Source organism: Spodoptera frugiperda, chromosome 10 (assembly GCF_023101765.2).
Source record: "Spodoptera frugiperda isolate SF20-4 chromosome 10, AGI-APGP_CSIRO_Sfru_2.0, whole genome shotgun sequence".
Taxonomy (NCBI): Eukaryota; Metazoa; Arthropoda; class Insecta; order Lepidoptera; family Noctuidae; genus Spodoptera; species Spodoptera frugiperda.
In genome coordinates this window covers 8,402,555-8,419,920 of record NC_064221.1, presented here as the reverse complement: position 1 = coordinate 8,419,920, position 17,366 = coordinate 8,402,555, and the positions used below count along the sequence as shown (strand labels likewise).

Genomic DNA, 17,366 nt, shown 5'->3' with positions numbered 1-17,366 from the left:
ATTCAACCTTACACCACTTGACAATAAAGATCAATATTGGACAAACCTGTTCGTTCTCATTATACTTGTCATGGGACCACTTGTTGACTATCTCAGACTTGCGCGGCGGTCGACGTCGCTCGGTCGGCGGCTCCGTTCCTTCCTTCTTCTCCGAAGCCGCTTCCGAAGTCGCGTTGCTTGATTCCTCGCCGCTATAACAAATTTTACATGTTAGTAGAATATGGTGTTACTATATTCGTCTTTATTGCAGCTGCAATAGAACTCATAATAGATTGTATTCATCATTTAATATCCTCATGGATTCGGGTAAGCTTGTGGTCATGTTCACATTATAATTAAAAAAATGGCAATAATAAAAATGTATTAGCGTTTGATATCTGCATAAAGCTACTACAAACAAAATACATATAGGTATATAGTCTAAAATTAATAATACTTCACTAACAATACAATATTGTTTTAGTTTTTATTTAATTGAGGGGGAAGTGTTGCACACTGCTGAAAATACATCTATAAGTGCAATGAAAACTAAAAATTTATTGTTTTGTTAGTGTAGCATGAATTTCCGCAAAGTACGCCTGACTCTATTCTATAGTTATAAGAGATACACTCGTGTGCTAAAATATAAAGCCAAAAATAGATAATAAAGTAATAAAAAGTCTGCATAAACCATAAATGTATTATGTACCACTATTTTATTGTATTGTGTACATTAAACATTAAAAAAATAAATAAATCAACAACTCTACGATCAACAAAATCCCTATTCAAAATAAAAACCCGCAATATTTAGTAACAAAGCAAAATTACATAAGCGCACAAACATAGGTGCGCACACGCATTCGTAATTACAGCCAGTCGAGCGGTAATGACCGAACTACTCAGTGATGCGGCAATAGAAAGCTGAAACACTGAATTACAAGCGATACAGTATCGGGAATATTGATTCGCGGGTGCATGGTAATGTAATATTACCTATTTGCAAGTGTGCTATGCGTAGGCGCATTTGCGCGACAAAAAATCGATCTGAATTCAAATTAAATGATGTAGTAAAATAGGGCTTTTAGTTGCATACCAAGTCAATCAAAGCACCTATTGACCGTAACTGGACCGAAAAAGCTAGTATTTTTCTTTTTTAAAATATGGCTCCACTCTACGACTTGTCTCATGTGTAGTGTGAGTTAATTTAAAGAGTTGTTTTCTGCGGGAATTGAACCCTTGATATTAGAGCTGCAGGTAGTCTGATTAGTCACTGCGCAAATCATGCATTCGAAAAACTGATGGAATTCTCGATACACTGGGATATTGTCCGTTCCATTGTTATTACCCGACTGCGCCAGAAGGAGGGTTATTTTAAAAGGATTTTATGGTTGTATCTACTGTAGATCAGACTTACAGGAGATGCAGCGGTTTAGGGAGCAGGTGCTGGCGGGCTTGCCCAAAAAAAATAATTTAAAAGGAATAAAAAGACAAAAAGCCCTGGCAAAATGAAGTCTCTATCTTCATTAACATTACCAATCACAATTTCTGCATACTCCAAATGTCAACTTGTAAAAAACCGCGAGCGAGCTGATTACAGCACAGATTTCACTTATTTAACTGATTTCAACGCACGCTATTGTTTTATCAATACTTTCATGATTTCGCGGTGACAAATAACGATAAGATTTCCATGTTACATGATTATGGAGTTGCAGTTTGGTTAAACTATACAATCAATTTGGAAAAACAACTACTACACATATTAGAAAGAGTTTTCAATAAAACTTAGAAAAACCGCCTTCAATTTTCTTTACCTCTTCCATTTTTTAAGTCAAGTAATCCATAAAACTTTTTCCTAATTCAGAAAAGTACTATTCTGCAAACCGCATCAAAATCGGTTCAGCTAAACGCGAGATAATCTCGCATATACATACAGGTCAAACTGAAAACCTCTTTTTTTGAATTCGGTTAAAAATGAGTAGTTACGTAGGTACTTATTTGACAAAATTTTATAAACGCAGAAGATAAAACTAATTTCTTTTATTTTATGGATGCAGTGAAGTCCATGCACTACACTACTCGCTGTGGACTTGTGGAATAGAGTACCAAACTTAGCATCAGCGCCGTCACTTTTGATAAATACATTCAGATGATTCTGGTGGAAAATGGCAACGAACTAAAATGTAAACATGGCCGCTAATAGTTCTCGTGACTCGAATAAATTGTGACAAATAATTTATGGCAATATAACCACTATAATCTACAAACTAAAGTCTAATGTCTCATGCACCAAAAGATACTTACTTTATGACCGAACCCGAATGACCAAAAACCTCAAACCTACCTAGCGTATCAGGACAAAAACCGCCAACACAAGCGTCTCGTATGAAAGCAGGGTCGTCAGAACTCCGGATTGTTTCGCAGGCCGATGTGAATGCAGGATTGCGAAGGAATCCGAGGTTCCCGCGGCCCGAATTTTAGACCCCAAAATCTTCTTGCCCTCTTGAAGTTTTAATCTCCCAAAATTTCCATCTCCTGTTTTATCCTAATATATTTTTTCTTTGGTATAGGGCGATAAACGAGCAGACGGATCAACTGAGGACCTAGTACGAATTTGTTTTATGTTTAACGAGATCGTAACGTTGCTGCGTTCAGCGTTCTGACCCAACCAGCCTGCTTCAATGAACCAATCAACCAGAGTGCTAAACACGGTAATGTTTCGATGTCGTGAAACGAAAAACCAACTCGTACTAATCACTTTAATAGTAAGCAATCAGTGCCAACACCCGCACCTCCAGAGGAATTACTCGTGTTTTACCAGCCCTTTGGTAGTTGAGGATTGTAGATTTGATATGAAAGGGAGAATTGGGCCTCCAGTAACCTCACTCATTGTTACACGCCGATTTTCTGTGAGGCCGTGGTGTCACTCCTGTTGAGCCGATTTGCGATGAAGCATGGCTCTCTCACGTGAACTTATCATCAATAATAGTAAACTTAGGAGTAAAACTCACCTAGCTGCAGTTCGGTCATCGTGCTCATAGAAGGTTCCCCTCTTGGGGATGTACTGCGGATTGCTTCGGTCTTCGTCATCGTCTACCCGACGTTCCGTCTCCTGTAATAATAGAATGTTTATTAATAACTTAAAATAGTAACATATTTTATAATGAACGGTTACAATAAGATTACTACACTTGGGTGCAAAGAAACCAAGCCACAAGCGCTTTTCTTTCCATTTTAAAGAACCCTATATTGCCTTTGTTATGCCATACGTTACCAGATACAGGAGAAAATCCTAGTGTGGGGCAACGTTTTTATTTCTTAATTAAGTTAATAAAAAAGTCTAGCTAGACAGTTATTCTGCGTAGCAACACTAAAAAGTTGCTACACTAAAAACCCTCTTTTAATAGGATACCATGGTGTCAGGTGCTGGTAAAGAAAATAGGTCAAAGTTTACTATATTAAAATTGATCCACTACCCATATTTCATTAGACAACAAAATTAAATGAGATCGTACGTCACAATTCATTCACATTCATTATCAGCATGAACAATTGTCTACAAAACTTTCTACAATCATGTCTCTGATTCGTGTACAAATATAGTTTATAGGTATCTACATAAATAGTAAATATTTAACTTTTTACATAAGAATTTATTATCTATTTCCTTTCCTTTTCCATTTGTAGAAAGAAAAAGGTAGAAAGTTATTGAGGTGGAAAGGTAATGAGGAGGCAGATTGATCAACTGCTATTTTGTTTGTTCTTATTATTATTTAGTGTTTTGCTAAAACTGGAATTGTATTAGTGGCCGTGTTCACCACCTTAGGGGTGGTTTACATCTCTTAAAAGTTTCTTATCTAAATGCTACTTAGGGCGATGTACCGCCTAAAACTAACCCCTTGTTTGTAGTGTTAAAGTGTCACTTATAAGTTAGTTAAAACAAAAATGACGTTAACTACCGCACTCAAAGCCATTTAATGATTACTTACACAATTTCTTAGTAATGATTTTTTTCCGAAAACAATTGCTAAGGACTGGATTAGGTAATCATTAAGTAACTCTACGGCGGTAAGTGTCATTCATGTTAGCTATAGGGTTTCTTTAAAATTTAGAAGAGGTTCGTCAAAATGGGAATAGATCTAATTTTCTGAGCTTCAACAGCGAATCTATGAATGTACTAAAAACTTTTTGATAATACAGTAATAAAACGGAGTCTTTTGCGGAAGATTTCTGACAAAAGACCCCTCTATTTAGTAATAGCATAATGGCCATCTGGATTTGTGCCCGGATTTTGGAGATAGGTAACTAAGCTTGCCTTTGATCACAAAGGGACTACACAACAGAAAAGTTGAATGCTAAAGAAATCGTGTTTTAGGCTTTTTTACATATCAAACGCTTTATAAAAAACCAGATAAGGGTAGTCTTTGATAATAATGTTACATCCACGTGCCGTTTCATGGACACAGATTAAAGGAGAGCCATATTGGAACCAACTAAACGTGTTTCTTTTATACCAGTACGCCATAATTGGCGGATGCTACTTTGGACCATTGCAAAAACGTCTTTATGTAACGTATTATTAAGGTTGGTACATAAGATATATTTCTGGACATAATTGCTTGACAATGAAGTGTACTGGTCAGTAAATTCAATAGGAAATTATGTCAAGTACTAAGGGGTGAATCATAATAAGATTTCGTTTCTTCTCTTTATAAAAGTTGAAGAATAACGTATTTTGTTCAGTTAGCTAGCGATGGTAGAATGATCTGGAATATCCCTTTTTTGACTCGCAAACTACGGTTTAGACCCGAGCCACGGGTTTGTTTACAAAACACGTCTCACAGATCCGTAACAATAAATAGATGTAGAAAAAAGTCGGGTGGTTGCAAAGGGTCTCGTTTCGTAGTCATATATTTACGTTTCTCGGTTGCATTGTTTGGTCTCTGCGTTCACAAGATTTGCCGAAAATGGGAACAAGACGATCGATTAAAAAATATCACATCTGTAACAGCCCTTTTGTAGAACAAAGGTCTCTTTTTCCGCAGAAAAAATAAGATCCGCACACTTGATTAAGGGTGATTTCCATATAATAGCATGCATCTTGCCGTATAAAAAACAGTATATTTCCACCAGTACTAAGCTATGTGTACCAAAGAATATAATTGGTGTAAGCCAAACGCATCTACAGCAACGAAGCACATTTCAGTTGGAAAACCACCCTTAGACATTTTTTTACTTCTCAATGCATTATCCAACAATTACCCACCGATATGTAAGTATTAAATAACAACAAGAGAACTAGAATAATAATAAAGGTTATCAATCCATTAATATGAGTCATTGGGTTCAAATATTACCTCACCTTTGTACCGTTAAACTATGATAACTGAATGAACTCAGAAACCATGTCAAGTTCATTGTAAAGCAAAATGAAATAGACATAATAAGTAAGCATTTTTTCAACGTAAGGTACAATTGCCAACCCTTTTTTATGGAAACGTGTGGGAGAGCCATGCTTCGGCACGAATGGGCCGGCTCGACAGGAGTGATACCACGGCCTTACAGAAAACCGACGTGAAACAGCGCTTGCCTTGTGTGACTGAGGTAACCGGAGGCCCAATTACCCTCCTTCCCAATCTTCCCAATCCCTGATTCCCCAACAACTCTTAAATTCCTAACGTACGCACTTTTGACTTCTCAAGTGTTTCGAGAGTCTTTTTGGCGGCGCTGAAAGTTTACTAGCGATACGTGTACTTGTGTTTTCCTTATCCCATTTTTTATGATCGGACGGATCACCTGATGGTAAGCAATCCATTTTAAAAAGGAATAGATACGTTATTTTCTTGAACATTTTCAGGTTGTATAGATAAAAAAAATACCGCATGGGACAGTTCATTGCAATGGACTAGACAGAAAGTATCTCGACAAACGGCACAATTATTACTGTGGACTGGCAACTATCTGCTCCACAATTGATAGCCAACTTTAATGCCTTTACAATAAAGTTAAAAACCTTTTGAAAAGTTCAGGGTATCTTGTACAGCCGTCTGAACAAAGAGGACAATAGGCCAGCCATTTCTACTTTTTGAAAGTTTTCGCAGTTGACCCTATTCAGGAACACGTGTCTTTTATACCAGAAAACTAACTTTGGACCTTAAGTTATAGGCTTTAAGACGCAAATTGGACTTACATCGCAGAGGTAAATGCATATTTTTCGACGCTACCTGAATTGTAATAAGAGTGCGAATCGCTCAACCATCAATTATTGTTTACAAATAAAACTACAGATACAACTGATATACGTCCTAAACACTCTTAAAATAAGGTTTTAAATGGCTCGTTCGCGAATATTATTGCATACTCACAACTTTTAATTCACAATCAACTAATTTGCAACCATAACCCGTTACAATAAGGTTGCAAATTGTTAACGACGAACATAATGACAGAAATATAATTCGTGTCTCTATAAATAATATTATGAACCGTAACAAACCCGTTACTTTCGAATCAAAAGAGGTTTTATTTGTTTTATCTTGTCTCCGATATGTAGGACATGATAAAATCTGGTTCAGGCTATTTTACGTATTGTGTACAATAACAAATACGTATATAACAAAGTTGGAGAATCGATTGATGTATTTCCTTTCCAACCAGTCGATCTAGAAGTTATTAGTTACCATCCCTGTTCTTCTAGTGGGTGTCATAAGACCGGACTAAATAACTACACGTTGGACAGAGATAGGGGAGCCTTCCCACCAGAGATGTGCTATGCTACGTTGCTTTGAATGCGTTTGGCCTCCACCAATCATATTCATTGGTACACATAGCTTAGCACTGGTGGAAACGGACTAAGATATGTTTTTTTAAGGAAAGATGCGAGCTATGGATGGCTCCCCTACTATCGATACTAGCATACTCGAGCTGCACATCTTCCTCGCACAGCTAAATAGCTTATTATCAGTGGCAACGGTCACATAGTTTCAAAGCTTAGCTATTACATAGCACATACCTGGTGGAAAAACAACCCAATTCTAACTTTAACTTTAGTATTTATTACATAGAGGTATTGCCTGTATATTTTTGCTTTACATTTCGCGAACCATAGTTATTTTGTCTGCGGCCCAGCGGTTGAGAACCACTGCTCTTATACTTATCTTTACTACAATATAAACACCAGTCCTTGCATAACATTATAAAAACCTGACTTGGTCTGAAAGGGCCAAATGGCCAAAATACGTTGTTTGGCCTTGAAAGACCCTCTGTACCTACAAAGGGACAATAAAAGTGGCATAACGTACCACTGTAGTCGCTCTTAATAGTCGTTTTGATTAATCTTTTCAAAGTAAATTGTTGCTTAAATTACATTATATTAGGTTTGTTTTTCCAAGAAAGACATAAGTAAAACAAACTTATACTAAGGGTACTGATCCCGTCACATAAACGACTAAAAATAGTTATAACTAACATAAATGGCATTCAAAATATCTACTAATGAAATGAGTGTTCTGTGAAGACACATGTGCCTAGAGTACCTATATGCCTTCAGACAATAAATAGTCTTACTGTTTACATAATAAAAACTAATATAAGTAAATATGTTTGTTCTGAGTGACTCACTAGTCTCCCAACCTGTCTGTTACAATAATTTTGTGTAATAAACACTGCAAGTTATACTTTCATTTTAACTAACTAATTACGACTAATTTGAAAGTGCATAGTTAATATTTATTTTTGAATTCTCCTTTTCTAGTCTCAAATATTACTTAGCTTCTGCCAGTGACGTTGTATCTTATCATCCAAGTCAGCTCATATCCTGTCTGTATACCGAATTACATCAAAATCTGTTCAGTGGTTTCATCATGATTGATGGACAAACATCCAAACAAACTTTCAAATTCATAATATAAGTGTGATTATGAGAATTATCTTAGAATTTGCTGTCTTTAGATGATTTTGTAACTAACCAGTTATTAATACGCAAATAACCCTCCTTCTGGCGCAGTCGGGTAAAAATATGCTAAATTTAATGATACAACTCACAATTGCACCTTATTTATAGCAAAATCAACATACAAATCTAATTTATTAATGATTCACTATTTATATTATCATTTAAATTAATAAGTTTGTCACAGGCTGCATTTGTCTCTGTTATACTTTCTTCTTTCTACATATTTTAGTGTCTCACACAACTTTCTTAGATGTTTGTGTCGTATGCAAACTGTCGTATTTGTCAAACTCAAACATATCGAGCAAAAACTAGTTGTTGCATTGAATATGTGCATGTCTAGTTGCTATGATGAATGACATTGTGTCTTTCAGTTTCATATCTGATTTAGGTATTTATACTTAGAACAAAAATCTGTACAAGCAGACTTACTGCCGTACTCAGAGTCAATTAATAATTACTTAAACTATTCCTAAGTAACGATTTTGTATTGAAAACAATTGCTAAGGACTGGGTTAAGTAACCATTAAATGACTCTACAGAGACATTTAATGATTACTTGACTTAGGGTGCTTTTCACCAGATATGTGCTATATGTGCTATGCTACGAAGATGCAATAGCTAAGCTATGAAACTATTCGACAGTTTCCACTGATACTAAGATATGCAGCTGTGCGAGGAAGATGCGCAGCTCGAGTATACGAGGCATCATGGCTACTTAGCTATGATACGGCTGGTAGTTACCAGGCGAGATAGTGTCCAAACGCCAACCTAATATATTAATATGTTAAATACCATGTGAATCACCATCGACTGACATTAGCAGGGGATTTCCCTTCCATAGTATTCTATTACCAGTTAAAGCCTTAAAAATATAAAATGCCAACTCATTACTAATTATCATAATTAATCATGCATAAATATCATAATTTAATACAATGACACTTTGTTAGGGCAACTCATATCTAAGTGGCAAACTTGAATGAACTTCGTGATAAGAATAAATAGTTAATAAAATTAAAAACATTTTAAAGGCTGAAACGTTAATTATAATGAGTATTATGACATTAGAAATTATTGCTTTAATCAATTAAAATAGAGTTTGCATTTGCTTGGTGACTATTATGGCTCACAAATATAAAATAAAGGCAACTATGGAGAAATTAGCCATTATTCTAAGCAACCACAGTTAATTGACTAATGAAGCAAAAAAAATAAGTATATAAAAGCTAGATAGTTGTTTATAGGTTGGAAAAAAATGTAAACACCAACATAAATGGAATGAAAAAATACCATAAAAAAGACAACAGAAAATGTCATTAAAAAGACAATGAAAAATAACATTAAAAAGACCACAAAAATTACATTTAAAAGACCACAAAAATTACATTTAAAAGACCACAAAAATTAACATTAAAAAAGACCACAAAAACTGGGTCATTAAATGCCATGCAGATATTTAATTATTACATAAACTATTCATTAATAACGATTTTGTTCTGAAAACAAGTGCTAAGGACTGGATTAAGTAACCATTAAATAAGTCTGAATATGGCAGTAAGATAATTTTAGATATTTATAGAAAATATCACTATTTACACCTTTCCGGTCAAATGCACATTGTTTAAAGATTAGCTGTCCACAACATGTTTGTGATGACTTAAAAGTGCTCGAGTTCTAAGTCACTGCGGTGACCCAGTCTTGCATGCATTGTTTTTAATCTGTGACATAAGGTGTGGTTTCACTGCTATTATATTGTTACTATTTAATAACATAATGTAATGTTATGCATATTAATCCCTGAAGGATGTAGAGGTAGGCATAATATAATATCGGAAACTTAGAGAAATTAATAAACATGGTAAATATCCCGTAGTTCAAGTTCTAATGATATTTTTAGTGACCATGGTATTTAAAAAACTTGTAAGTTAATATTAAATAACAACTGCTTTTCACCACTTATCAAATTCTATGTAGAAAAAAATCTATCATTGCTATACACCGGACATATTCTGGACTATACTACCAACTATAGTTTTAAAAACCCGACCAAAGAGTATTTACAAGTTTAGTTTTTTTGTTTATTTTTAATCTAACTACATATTTGATATTGTTATCATGAAACAAAAATAAGGAAAAAGTATGATGTTATTATAAAACTTTTTAAATTGTGTTTTAGAAATAATGTTGTTTATTTTGTTCTTTAGATAATAATATAATGCAGTAATACATAGATACACATATTATAGGTATATAAACTTAATCTGTGACCTATATGACTCATATTGTTTTGATATAAAAATATAATAAAATGTAGATCTAATCTTAAAATTACATTCATATTTTATGACTTCATAATAGAAGCATTTAAGTTAATGATTCTTCATTTAATAAATTGTTATTCATATTAAAAATGAATGTCAATTCAGGTGTATAAACAGTACCTACACATTTTTATTGACTTGAAATTGTAATATATAAACTAGCAAGTAATGTATTATTTGAATTTAAATACATACTAGAGATATTTATATTTCAATAATGTACTAAAAAAACATGGTATTTCTACAAAATTACACACAAAAAATACCATGAAAAATACCACACTGTTTATTCTCTAGACATAATTGTCTCAGAGGTCTCTCTGTCTCGTCTCTCTCTCGCAGAGGTGGTACTTATTGAAGTTTAACACTAAATTTTCACCTGTTATTTTATAAACCCCATGTTATAGGAAGATACCCTATTACAATAAACGAAATATACATGAAATAATAGACCTTAACACCTACACAACACTGATGTCTACATAAAATATTCATTGGCAATACAATTTGTAATGTTCAATACACATGAGACAGTTTCGTAGCCAATTAGCCAATCAGAAACAGGTCACTGGGTTAAAGTACATAAGTCAATCAATAGGATTTAATAACATGCTGTATTTACTAACAAATTATATATTTTTCTAATGCTCTTAGAATTGATTGGCTAGTGTGGCTATCAAAGTGTATGTAGGTGCATATGTGGGTGTGAGGATATAAGTTACAGTACCTTGTTCTCAGAATCCTGGTCCGAATGCTCAGAGTCGCTCCCTTGGGAGTCATAGTCCGACTCATGCTGCCCACCATCCTGCAAACATCCTTCCACTTTTAACAACTGCATTTTCACCACAAAACAGTCTTGTTTACAACCTACGTGGCGGCAACGTTTCTAAAATTAAAGTCTAAACACATCAGCGGCGTTTCAGTGAGTGGTGCCCAATTCGTGACCTCAATATAACTAAAAGAAATGGACATTCCGTCACGCGAACGACCGAGAGAAAGTAAGCTGTAATACTTTTTAGCGCCAAAACGAAAGTTTACGCTTCTGCGACTAGACCCTTTACTTACGTTCACGGAGATATTGTGCTCGATATCCTGCGATGCGTCGGAATATTCTCCGGAATCTTCGTGTTCTTGTCTCCTAGCCACGGACGTCATATCGGCGTCCTCCCTCGTAACTTGCAGGACCTCCAGTTTGACGGCTTTATTGTATCTTTAACGGATAAAATGCGGCGTAATCGCGCTCGTTGTACCGTCGTTAATAAGAAATCCCCTCTCGTTTTACGAAAAATGAAATGAAAGAACGTCAAAACAAGGGGAATCTAGCGGCCATAAAAAAGCAACGTTTAGTTGCATCAAGAGGTAATTACTGGCAACCCAAGATCTTTGTAAACAATAGTCTAAAAAAAATAATAACTAATATTCTTCGAATAATTAGTTTACAAATATTTCAAATTATGATTGATAATAATTTTATAAATTAAATAATAGTCAATATTGGTGATCAGAAATAAATGCCAGATTTTCAAATGCAACAAAACGTAAAACAAAAATTGGCAACATTTTCGAGAACTGTCATTTTAGCTGGTATTCTCGACTACATTACAAAATTCATTTCCAATTTGTTTTTATTTTGTTTGAACGGAAATAAACGAATGGTTTTGTAATTACTAATAATTTAGATATAAATTTGTATTGCTGTTTTATTATTGTTGTAAATTAGCACTATTTCTTGTTAATTGTTTTTTTTTCATCTGTGACGAGAATATCATCTCAAATTTTTGACAATATGACATAACTGAAACGTCAAATGTCAGCCGGTCATCACTTTGTGTCAAAGTCAAACCAACAACCAACACCAGTTTCGCAGGAAATATTGAAAACTTTCACTTTTAATAGTTTAGTATTAAATTAAATAATTACAGAAATAAAACAAAACAGATATATTACACTAGTAAAATAAACAGCTATACTTTAAAATGGAAGAAAGGTAAATTTACACATATTCTTTACGGTTAACGCGTATTTGTTTTAATGATAATCATTTTTTATTGTTAAACTTTTTCAGCACCACTGCCGATGAAGCTAAAACTGTGCAGCTATTAGCTAAAGGCATTATGGAGATGTATGAACCACCGTTGACGACCATAAATACTCATTTAAAGGAATTAACGTGAATATTTTTGATTTATTGTTTTTATTGATGAAAACTTGCTCTAAAGTTTTGTAGAAGTATTTTGAATAGTTTTTAATAATTGTTATTAAACAACCTACATTCATATTGTCACATCTACCTCCTGTAAGGACTGTTGTGTTAGGCGGAAACAGTGGAAAACATATTGCTATTAAATAAACAAATGACATCAATCTGATATAACTTGTTTGCTTCATCTAAATTCATCACTTGGTGTTTGGTGGTTTTTAATTTACTTATCAATAATCTGTTCACTATAGGTATTTATTTCAAAGATCAACATGACTTGCTAACGATAACAAATTGTTTAACTATGATCTCTTTTATTTTTTTAAAAATAAAATAATGTTTATGATCTATTGTATTTTTTCAGGGAAAAGCAAGAGGCTGTCCAAGGCATGCTCACCTCAGAAAAGAGACGGCTAGAAGATTTACAAAATGATGTTATGCTTGATGCATTGGTGTGTACCTAATGATAATCTTTTTTTAATGTTGTCCCGCACTATGATTTACTCCTGTGTGATGGGTGCATTTATAAACATACAAGTTTACATGCACATGACACTCAGATCTGAAACAATAATTTGTTTATCACACAAAGAGTTCCTCCGTGCGCTAATCGAACCCGCTACATGTTATGTGACAGCCAGTTACCCAACCACAGAATTCACTCTTGTTTTGATTACTTTAAATGTAAAGCAAACTCACACTAAGGGTACTGTTGGATATCCTATGATCCTATAGGATATTGTAAGGTGAATTGGGAACCGGAGCCAACTTGTAGCTCATTGAACAATTTTCTCCTTCGGTCATGAAAATGTAACAGAAAATCAGCCAACAATATTATTTGATACAGTGTCTTATCTCCACTTTATAGGCTATTATTAAGTTTTTTTCTTTATCTTTAGTGTACATGTATTGTATTGTGTGAGTTATTAGTTTATTGCATTTGTTTACAGTTGGCAGACATTGCAACTAACAGGGAGAAACTTGTCACAATATCTAATTCTATGATGTCCTTGCATAAACGGGTGCAGTCATTGCAGGTATGCATGTTTTTTATTTATATTTGTCTCAAGAGAATAACTAGGGGTTATACTTTTAGACTGCCTCATTTTTCGAGTAGCATTGGTATTAATTATTGGCTTACTCACGTAACTGTTTGACGAGGAACTCGACTAGTTTCAAGCCATGCTAGCATGAGTAAGTCGATAACATAATAATAATTTAGTATATCTCACGAAAGTTATAATAGCATTGGTATGAGTTATAATACCAGGAGTTTTGGGTTCCATTAGATCCTTGATCAGGTAAATCATTATAGTTGGTTTTTAAAAATGTGCTCCGTTTCTAAGCTCACCCTCTCAAATAGGACTCATAACCTAACTGGCAAACAATGTGTGTAATGTTTGAGATGTGCACCTCCTCTGTACCCTTATTGGTTGGTTTGGCACTCTTATTGGTTGGTATATGCGCGGGGGAATCGTAATTCAAAGTCATACTAAGTGTACTGATCTCTTAATTCAATTTCACTCTTTAATAATCTCTTTGTGTGTTAAGATGTTTTGTAAATATTACTCATGTTTTGTTTTAAATTTATATTAATAAAATATAATTTTCATTTTCCAGACCAGAGCAGCTAATGTAGAAAAAGCAGCTAAAGTAAAGGCGGCCGCTAACAAACCAGCAGCTTCGAGTAGTTAGTGCCTAAATATAAGGAATAGTGATTGGAAAGAACTGAATGATTCTTGTTGTTTGTCGTTTGTGACGGTGAGTCTGACTTAAAACTAAATGTCAATAGACAATCTAATTATATTAATGTAGTAATTTTTGACTAGTTGATACTTTCTTTATAATTGTTGTATCGTTACGCCTTTTATCCCTGAAGGGGTAGGCAGAGGTGCACATTATGGCAAATTCTTTATAATTGTATAATATTTAAAATATTTTTTCAAATAATAATTACGTTATACGGTGTACTTGTGTAGCTGTTCGACGAGGAACTCGAATAGTTTTTCGACTATTTATGTCTGGTTTCAAACTCGTTATATGGTTAATCTTGTTGTTGATTTTTGTTTTTTATGTAGTATACTTAGTTTCAATTACACTGTCTGTAGTACTTAGACCAATATTGATGTGAAATGATTGTATGCTAACTATAAGGCTAGAACTACGGCTCCTCGCTTCCGCCGTCACACAAACATACATCCACATACACACGCACTCGTGCACGCACGCACACACGCACGTACATACTCAAGTGCTATTCAGTGCGGTGAGTCTTACGTTTGTGAAAGTCTTACATTTCTCATTGATGGTAACTTTGTTGGTCTATTAATAATATCTCTATGCATAAAACTGTCTTATTCAAGGCTCTTTTCTAAAAAAGGAATTAGTTTCGTGAATGATGAAATATGATGTAGTATAATATTCGATGAAAAATATAATTAAAACAAAGTCATATTGAAACTTTATTTATTTTAAACTTAAATTACATAAATCGTAAGTTCTATTTAATAATAAATATTATATTTTACTTAAACATATTGATAACAATTCTATTTACTCGTTATAAGGCTAGAGCCACTGGCAACTGATAGTAGTTTAAAGAACAAAATGTAGATGGAGTTGCTTACGCTTGGCCCATTTTCCATTGAAATATTTTTATGAATAATGTTGTACGTTTATAATAAAGACTTTATATGTATATTTATTTTATTGATAGATTTTAATGTCAAACATATTATTGGTAGCAAATTAAGTTAAAAAGACCACATTGTTTCATATATCTGTCTATTTCTATCTTTCGAAAACTCCGTACATTAAAGTGAGATATAATATTTACGAGCTTTGGTCTTGTTAAAGAAAAATAATGTTTAATTGATTGATATAAAGTAACATTTCGTGAAACAACGTGGCCTATCCAGCTTTTAGCAGCTTTAAAATCTATTATAATTATGGTAGACATTTTGGTGCACAGTAAACTATTAAAAACAGCTTCTTACTATGTACTTTGCTATCGTTCCTTATAACTTACATTCCTAAAGCGTGGATATATGAGGAACATCTATTGTATATTGTGTTTTTCTTAAAAAAAAAACTATTTCATACGTATTGTGTATAGAAAAAATACTATATTTGTTGAATTTATCAAAAAACTGTAGTTTTTTTGTAAATAATTAATGTTTTATCAATAATTTTTACTATGACAACTGAGAAGTGAGTTATTGCCCTCTCATATCCACGCTCTAAAGATCTATCTAAAAATAACGTAGATATAAAAACTGCTATTTAAAATAACGTTATCGCTACTCTAACAGTTATTGTCTATAAGCATATATTGAGATGTTCAACTTATTCTAAAAGTTTAAATGTGCCTAAGACTAGTTAGATTTCCTTAAGTAACTTAAATAAACCACTTTAAAATGGCAGTAAAGATTCACAAAAAATGAATTACTGTACAATAAATATGAATATAATAATATGAAAATAAAAGCATTATTTTTTTGGATTTTCTTTTTTTTCGTTTTATATTTTGTGCTGGTATTAATAAGTGCAAGTCAATTACGTGACAACACTGGCCCCACGGGGATTTTGACACTCGAATGTTGCCATAGGAAAAAAAATATTATTTTGCTACCATTTCCTTCCTTTTTTTTCTTACGTTTTTACAATCGATATGTGTTAATACAATAGTGACAACGCCTATAGTCGTAATATTTAAGATTAATTATATAAAAAAATATAATATTAATCTCTTAATACCTAATCGGTCGGAGATCGTACACTAAATAATTTAATCGCGGTCTTACATGATTTTAATACAAGATTTTGATTAGCGAAAATAATGTCAACACTACCTTATTATACGCAATGAAAAATACTGATCTTATACACTGTTTATTTAAAATAAAATACCAAATATTTCCAAAATTACATAAAAGTAATCAGAGACAGATTAAACCTAAAAAGCACCCTAGACAAGTACTTACTTCATAGGCGCCCTATTTATTTTTGCCCTATCGCCACTGCACAGTTAGGCACTCACGTCTTGTGACACCCTTCTGTAACCTGGCGCTTAAGCCTTTCACTGCCAACAAAAAACTGTTAAAGGCTATTCCTCCACTAGTGTCGGACAACGTTGTCCGACATGGCGTCTAATGTGTTAAGCACTTGCCTAGCTTGCCCTAGGAATAATACGACTCCGGAAAAACTACCAATTCCTGAAAATTATCTTCGCTGACCAAAATTCTTAGTACTGTTCAGTAATAAGATACCCCATTTAGTGTTCACTATTCTAGTGGTCACACAGATAGGAGTTACTAGATGGGTCGGATGTTATTTGCGCAGGTAAGCCTCCGTGACGTCACTCAGGACGGTCACTACGAAGGATTCAATGCCTGATTCGTTCTCGCCTCTCGCGATGCGGAAGTAACCGTCTTCACCCCAAGCCGTGCCCCAGCTGTTGGCGACAATCTGTGGAAAAAATAGATATTTAATTGAAGTGTTTACCTAATGTAATGTAATACATAAATATAAATGAAACTCGTGATGTGTTATATAAAAATAGAATGTAAGAAAACCACGCGTCGCGATGCGTGTACCACTTGGGTCACGCACCTACTTAGGTATACAATACAATTGATAGTCCAAGTAACTTGGGGTAAAAGAAAAACAGGCTGATCCCCTATTACATGGGACTAATGGTGAAAAGTACATTGTAAAGCGGCATTAAGTGCCGTAAAACCGTACCTCTGCCTTCGGGAATAAAAGGCGTGACGTTGCGTGTGCGTGTTAAAACTACCATTATGAAATGAATAGTTAGTTTAAAAAATTGGCAATACTGGCGTTTACGCCTCGGTAAAGTACCTCTAAACGATTATCTATGAAGAGTACGATTAGGGAAAGTCTCTAAGTG

At 34.0% G+C, this 17,366-nt stretch overlaps 3 protein-coding genes across 5 annotated transcripts in view; 1 reads left to right on the top strand and 2 right to left on the bottom strand.

Annotated features, from left to right (window-relative positions):
- Positions 1-11,598, bottom strand: part of LOC118277188 (protein CASC3) — a 29,260-nt gene extending 17,662 nt beyond the window's left edge. For all 3 annotated transcript variants that reach the window (XM_050696526.1, XM_050696527.1, XM_050696528.1), the window contains exons 1-4: positions 11,323-11,598; positions 10,985-11,062; positions 2,994-3,094; positions 47-191 (exon numbers count right to left, since the gene is read on the bottom strand). In XM_050696526.1, the coding sequence (XP_050552483.1) occupies positions 47-191; positions 2,994-3,094; positions 10,985-11,062; positions 11,323-11,412 (414 nt within the window). In that variant the 5' untranslated portion in view covers positions 11,413-11,598. The remainder of the gene's footprint in view (positions 1-46; positions 192-2,993; positions 3,095-10,984; positions 11,063-11,322) is intronic.
- A 478-nt stretch (positions 11,599-12,076) lies between these two features.
- Positions 12,077-16,397, top strand: LOC118277208 (uncharacterized). Its single transcript, XM_035595926.2, has 5 exons — positions 12,077-12,244; positions 12,323-12,427; positions 12,822-12,909; positions 13,408-13,494; positions 14,078-16,397. The coding sequence occupies exons 1-5, from the start codon at positions 12,234-12,236 to the stop codon at positions 14,150-14,152; spliced, it is 366 nt and encodes a 121-aa protein (XP_035451819.1). The 5' UTR covers positions 12,077-12,233; the 3' UTR covers positions 14,153-16,397.
- LOC118277207 (uncharacterized peptidase C1-like protein F26E4.3) overlaps positions 14,910-17,366 on the bottom strand; it is a 72,480-nt gene continuing 70,023 nt past the window's right edge. The window contains exon 9 of the mRNA XM_050696549.1: positions 14,910-16,924. Coding sequence (XP_050552506.1) covers positions 16,787-16,924 — 138 coding nt within the window. The 3' untranslated portion in view covers positions 14,910-16,786. The remainder of the gene's footprint in view (positions 16,925-17,366) is intronic.